At 38.5% G+C, this 6,659-nt stretch overlaps 1 protein-coding gene across 4 annotated transcripts; it reads left to right on the top strand.

Annotated features, from left to right (window-relative positions):
* The first annotated feature begins 318 nt into the window (after positions 1 to 318).
* LOC134859343 (transmembrane O-methyltransferase homolog) lies at positions 319 to 3,405 on the top strand. Of its 4 annotated transcripts, none has more exons than XM_063875768.1 (4): positions 319 to 541; positions 1,269 to 1,532; positions 2,110 to 2,306; positions 2,938 to 3,405. In XM_063875768.1, the coding sequence occupies exons 2-4, from the start codon at positions 1,277 to 1,279 to the stop codon at positions 3,271 to 3,273; spliced, it is 789 nt and encodes a 262-aa protein (XP_063731838.1). In that variant the 5' UTR covers positions 319 to 541; positions 1,269 to 1,276; the 3' UTR covers positions 3,274 to 3,405. The 4 variants fall into 4 exon arrangements, with proteins under 4 accessions (XP_063731838.1, XP_063731839.1, XP_063731836.1 ...); XM_063875769.1 differs by having other exon boundaries at positions 1,245 to 1,532; XM_063875766.1 differs by having other exon boundaries at positions 319 to 545; positions 1,245 to 1,532.
* Positions 3,406 to 6,659: the final 3,254 nt, after the last annotated feature.

The raw sequence follows: 6,659 nt of genomic DNA, 5'->3' as shown, positions 1-6,659 counted from the left end.
ATTATTATTATTATTATTATTATTATTATTATTATTACAGTATATCTCAAAATGAAAAGTCACACACACACAATTTCGCCATTTGCTTTGAGCTATGAGTTAATAAGGAAATGTATCCTGTATCCTAGGTGATATGACACCCACAAAGACTTTTCTGGAAACTGCAGCATACCAAAAGTTGTCCACAGGCTGGGTGATATTATATCTCTACTGACCTCTGGTGGAATAATGCAGCAGTACTGAACACAGGGAGGAGGAGCTTCAGGTAGTGTGTGTTTAGTTGTAAAGAAGGTGTGTATTCACTCGCCACTCCTCTTTAGTATTCCTGACGCTTTGATTTCCTGGATACCAGAAACAGTTCAGAGGTTTTCTTTCATTTGATCTTTACCTAAAATATCCATCTCTAAAGGAAATCATGGTGTGTTTTTCAGTCAGCCGGCTGTTTCCCTTATGCTGCTCAGCCTCTTGACTTCCAGGAGTCACACACCATCTGTGTTTGACAGGACACACTCTTAAATCTGGACGGACAAAGGGCAGCTTGGCAAGTATTACACCTCTACTGCACATATGATTACTCATTTATTGCTTCTGTCTTAATAATATGTTCAAAATCCATGTAAAAATGTTAATTTTCTTTGTCTAAATGTTTAAAAACGTGACTATAGAACTGCATGGTCCTACACTGCAAACTTCTTATTAGGTTTCATATTCAGTCATGTTTTTTATTACTGAATGCAGATGCCCATAGATCAAGGACAGTCCCGACTTATCAGCAGCAGATATACTCAGATAAAGCACTTGCTGTAGTATTTGATAATAAGTGAAACATGTCTCTCTTTTTATCATGACCTATAGTTTCCTATATTTATTACCAGAATATGCCTGCAGAGGGCGCCAGAGCTAAGTGTTTTTCAGTTTTAGGTTTTTACTTTCTTGTTGACTTAATTATAAGAAAATGCAAACATAGATTTAATACCAATTTGGTATTATTACAGAAAATAAGCTTAGTGGCAGACAAACATTTCTGATACTCACACGTTTTGTAGAGTATGAAAATATGTGCCAAATGTCACTGAAAAGAACACAAAACAACTACGAATGACTAAAGATGACAACAAAGATTCAACACGATTAATAAGTGGGTGCAAAACGACTTCAAAACACACAGATACAAATAAATGACTACAGACGATCTTAAACAACCACATAGAAACATATAATATATAGTTATTTTATTGTTTCAGTGCTTCCTTCTGTCGCCTCCTCAGTTTTTAAAATGTGGCTCCTAGTTGCTTCCGCCCCCCTGCTTCCTGCCATCTTCATGGTATCCAGGCGATATCGAGTCAAAGTTTCCGCGCTGTGCCATCGAACCCTGGCCTGGGCTTTGAGGCTGCTGCGAGGCAGAGTGTGTGTGAAGAGCACCCACGCCTTCGTGTTCTCCAGATGCACCCATGGCAAAGCTGACAGCGTCTTGCAGACCTATGACCTCTACGCCGACACACACCCCTCCCTCTGCATCAGCCCACACATGAGTCAGTATGCAAAACAATTACTTTATTACCAAGTGCATTAAGCTACAAGGCATTGTCTTTATAATTCAGTGCAGATCATTTCTATTCACATCTAAGAGATCATGACTTTAAAAACAATTTGTAACTTGGAATTCTGTGATTTACTTGACTGTGTCACCATTTGTTTTTCTATATCGTCCTACATCTATTTCAAAATCTATCAGTCATACGTTTTTTACATTATATTTACAATACTCCACTCAAAGGGATAGTTCAGATGTTTTCAAGTGTGGTTGTATGAGGTAATTATCCATATTCAATGCATTAAAATCTACAGTAGTTGACAGTCGGCATGGCCCAGTTTGGAGAAGCAGACAAAAGTTATGGCACAGGAGAAAAACATGTACAGGTGCGGAAAGGGGTAAGATATTTAGGACACCTAAAAGAAGCCCCACCCAAATCAATATCAGTTTGAATTGTGCTATATTTAGAATACGTTTGGTTTTACCTTGTGAAACAGTTTAGCAGTGTTTGTCTATAGCGGTGATCTGTGGCTCCTCAAGTCATCATGAAGCCTGGTCCTTGTTCTCTCTGTTAGGCGAGGTGTTGGATGAGGTGGTGATGAGAGTCCGTCCCCCCCTGGTGTTGGAGCTGGGAATGCACTGTGGTTACAGCTCTGTCCGCCTCCTGCGTCTGCTGCCCCCTGCTGGCAGGCTGATCACAGTGGAGCTGGACCCCCTCACTGCAGAGCTGGGGGAGGAAATCGTACTGGTGTCTGGATTCAAACACTTCCAGGTACGCACAGGGTGGATCAGCTTTTTCAGTTAACTGCATTCAAATACAAGTGTCTTGGTATGATAAATGATGATTATTTCTCTTTTAAGCCTCGCATTCAGCAACTGGTGAAAAAACTGTAAAAGAAAAAAAGGGTTTTTATTGTAGAAACAAGTCTTGCTTTTCCTTTAAGGTCAAAAATAGACTTGTAGCTTCCACATTCATGTCTGTGCTGGACTTTTTTAGTGTTATACACATGCTATCCTTGGTCTGCTTCCATCCTACCCATGTAAAACATCCTACACAAAAGTATGGGAAGTTATTGTCTTTGTTCCCAGGACTTATTTTTCACCATAACGTCCATACTGAGATGTGGAAATCTGCATTTAAGTATACTGAAATCATATAAATAATCAGGAGCTGATCTTATTATAGGGACACAATTAAAGTGATTCTATCTCATTTGGAATCTGCAGTTTTCTTTTTATGTTTTCTTTTGATAGATGTTTTCGCATCAAATAGCTATTGGTTTGTTTTAATATCATGCCTATACCTTGGCCAAGACACAAAATGGTACATTTGCAAAGGTTCCAATCTTTTACTGAAACAATACTTTAACCTCTTCTTGTTTTTCTCTCCTGATTCTTTGCAGTTCCAGGTGTTGACTTCTAGCTCAGCTGAGGCCATCCCGACTTTGCCATCTTTACTCACTGATCTTGATAAAGGGACCTGTGAGGGCTTCAGTCTGGTGCTGATGGACCACGACCCCCAGCAGTTCCTTCCTGACCTGCTGTCTCTGGAGAGAGAGGAGCTCCTCCGCCCCTCCGGCTGCTCCATCATCCTGATCGACAGGAAGCAAAGAGCCGGAAATCTCACAGAAATCCTGGATCACATCGGAGCGAGGCCCGACTGCTACTGCATTAAATCAGAGCGCCAGGGTGTGACGGAGATCTTCTACCAGAAGGGAAGCACAGGGTTAGATAGGTGATACAAAATGTAAAGATGTCAGGGTGTTCTTTTGGTTTGTGTGGACTAGATCAACAAACAGTGTTAACATGTATTATATTACTTTAAAAAGTTAGAAATACAGGTACAAAAATAAATTATTTTCTAGAATTTGTCCAACTGTTGTTGTTTTTCCTTGGTTCACACATTTAAAATGCTGTGTTTATACTATGTGTATTATAATATTGGTATGTTTACAGTATTCATGCTTTAAATGATACTCATTCCAATTTGATAAATTCTGATTGTATTGCTGGAAGTATTTAAAGCTGAAAAGGAAAGCATTATTTTATTTATTGCTTATTATTTATGTTGCTCTATAATATAAGCCCCTCAGATGGCTTACAAAACCAATGTAACATATTATTTTAATAATAGGTGATAAAAACCACTACTTTCTTTGTGTGTTGTATCAACACGTTCACAAAGGGCTTGCACTGTCCCTTCTCCTCACAACAAAAGAAACAAAGAAAACACGAGTAGATGTAGAGCATGGGGTGACCACTGGATGGCGCTCTCTGCTTTATAAAATAATAGAAGCTGAGGTATTGAACTGAGTGTGATACAAAATAATTTGAAGGGAAATATTCCTGCACTCAAATACCAGTAAACATATTTTTTGATGCAATGAGGAAGTTTAACCCTTTGCATTTGTCACGTATGTACACCTTGCATCCTGATTTATTCAAGATTTGTCTGAATGCAAACTCCTTCTTGTGCAATTCCCCAATGTCAATATTTACAATTACAAATAAATATTTATTTGGAAAATTGCTCCGAATCCAAAACCTTTCCCTTCCTCTTTTGACAGAGATCAGCATTCCTGCACAAACTGGCCATAATTTCTTAGATTCAGTGTTACAGCGTGCACTAAATGAGGAGAATCACTTCCTTTGGGCACAACTCATACAAGTTTTGTGATTTGGCCTCTAATGGCACTGCTGAGGCTCTTATGGCAGCTGGAAAGCCATTCCATGATTTAGAGACAATTTATTGCAGCATTTATATAAATAATACTGCTGTGAAAAGGCAATTTAATTAAATGTGATATTTCCAGGAGCCTATGAGTGGGTCTGGACTCTTTATTGTTACACAGCAGTGGGATGAATGTAAAACTATAAAAGTTAGAGAGAGCTTACTGCAGTTAAACAGAGACATGGGAGGGAGTGGAGTAAATGATCAGATACTATACATTAGACACAGAGTTTTAACAATACATGCCCAGGGATAAAAGTTTGTAAATCCATGTGGTTTTACTGTTCACTGTAAATGTGTCCACAGAGCAAAACAGGTAATGGAGATGGAAAAAAATGATGAGTTGCATGAATACTTTATGACCCCATAAATTGATCAATTTGTACAGGAAAGCATTGGATTGTTGTCTTCTCCTCAACTGGTGAACAGGGTTGGAAGAAGTACTCAGATCCTTCATTTCACTACAAATACAATGGTTTTAAGATAACCCCCTACAAGTCAAAGTCCTGATTTTAAAATAATACTCAAGTAAAGTATTCACATTAAAATCCACTCAAAGTCAAAGTATTCAATCTGCACAATGACCCATTTCAGAGTACTATAAAGTACAGAAGTATTATCAATGTACTTCCTACTTCAACATTTTGAAAAATGGATATTTTTTGCAGTTTTTTCCTATTAAGGTCATAATAAGTTCATTTTTATACATTTTAAGAGCATTTTAGTACGGTAATTGGTCAATTTGGATCACAATTAGATAGAAGTGCAGTACTGCAATATACTACATTAGCATATTATGTATTATTATATGTTAAACTACATGAAGTGGAGTAAAAAGTACGATATTTACCTCTGAAATGTAGTGAGGGAGAAGTATAAAGAAGCATTAAATGGAATACTAAATAGTTATGTACACTAATTGAGTAAATGCACATTCCACCACTGCTGGTAATCAGGCTTGGAATTTTGTCATTTTAGGGGCAAAGCCGTTTGCCTTTTGTGTAACACATTTTTTTAGGACACAAAGGCCATTTAAGGAAGAATAGGATTTGGAGCTTACAAATAAACAACGTAACTTTCTGATAATAAAAACACACGAATGACATGGAAAACAAATGACTTTTTCACTACACTGCGCATTGAATAGAGTAGTTTTTCATTCAATATGTGTGGCACAAAATAAATCACAAGTGGAGCAAAGCGCTCGCAGCCCCACTGAAACGTCATCTCATAAGTCAGAGCTGATTGGCTGTAAGTGTGTGTGCGAAAAGTGTATGCAGAGGAGACGAGAGGGCTTACACTACATCACCAGGGGTAAATAATACAAACAGAACATGCAAGAAGTTGACCATCTACTGGAGCTTTGGTGAGCGGAAGTATAGTTTATGTATCGATGGATCGATTGCTATCGTAACCACGGTGACGAGTGCCCGTGTTTTCCTACAGTCTGATGTTTTCATGCTGAGGCATCACGGTTGTTAAGTTTTGCTTTGTGATAGCGCTCTTTACTCCATGTATTAAGGTACAAAAAGCCTTTATATATCTAAGTTGTTCGTGCCCCACCAGTTTTGTTCATATAAAAACGCCACTGGGTGAGGAGAAGGGAGGTTCCTAGAGTCAGAGAGAGACCGGGGAATGCTATGGGAGAGCTAACGGTATGTGTGCGAGTGATAATTAACATACTTCTGTGTTGTTTTGGCGTGGTTCCGGACGACAGTAACCTGTCTCAGAAGTGAATAAACTCACGGACTAAAAAAGACACGAGGCCTCCTTGTACTCTTATAGTGAGACGCTGCAATGACGATTGAATGATGCGACGTATGACACGTGAGGTGCGCGCAACCAATCCAAGCTACAAGGACTAATGCAGTTCAGAGCCCAGACTACCGCTCTGACACTTTTAAAGCAACTTCGACATGTTAACAGTAACAGGGCACAACGGCCATGGTGGCCGTAGGACGTACAATTATTTTCGGGGCATCACGGCCAGACCGAGGGGCAATAAAGCATAAACCTCCAACTGATTTGTAAGCAAAGCTCGTCTCATAATCAGTTTCATAATACAACTTTCATTCTAAATTAAGACGTGTGCCATTTGGAAAAAGGTGTCGCCCACTCATGAAAGTCAAGCTACTGAATATTATTATCGCTAATTAGCAATCTGGAGCTTTTCACTGAGAAAAAAGCAACATACTGCCGGTGCATTTGTTTTAATCCACTAAAAGCAGTTTTTGTTTTGGAACAATGATAAAAATAAAGATTCATGGCAACTTTGTTTTCTATGTAGCTATTAAATGAAAGTTTCTGAATCAGTATTCTTGTTTCTAATTTATGCATTTGATATTCCAATTTAACAAAGACAAACAACATGGTGTAAATCACAGTAATTTGACT

The sequence above is a fragment of the Eleginops maclovinus genome, chromosome 23 (assembly GCF_036324505.1).
Source record: "Eleginops maclovinus isolate JMC-PN-2008 ecotype Puerto Natales chromosome 23, JC_Emac_rtc_rv5, whole genome shotgun sequence".
In the NCBI taxonomy this organism is placed as follows: Eukaryota; Metazoa; Chordata; class Actinopteri; order Perciformes; family Eleginopidae; genus Eleginops; species Eleginops maclovinus.
Note: the sequence above shows the minus strand (reverse complement) of the source record. Positions and strands in the feature narration are given on the sequence as shown.

Coding starts and splice junctions, on each gene's coding strand:
- LOC134859343 (XM_063875766.1), top strand. Junction 1,533..2,109: donor CTGCATCAGCCCACACATGA/GTCAGTATGCAA, acceptor TCTCTCTGTTAG/GCGAGGTGTTGGATGAGGTG. Junction 2,307..2,937: donor CTGGATTCAAACACTTCCAG/GTACGCACAGGG, acceptor GATTCTTTGCAG/TTCCAGGTGTTGACTTCTAG.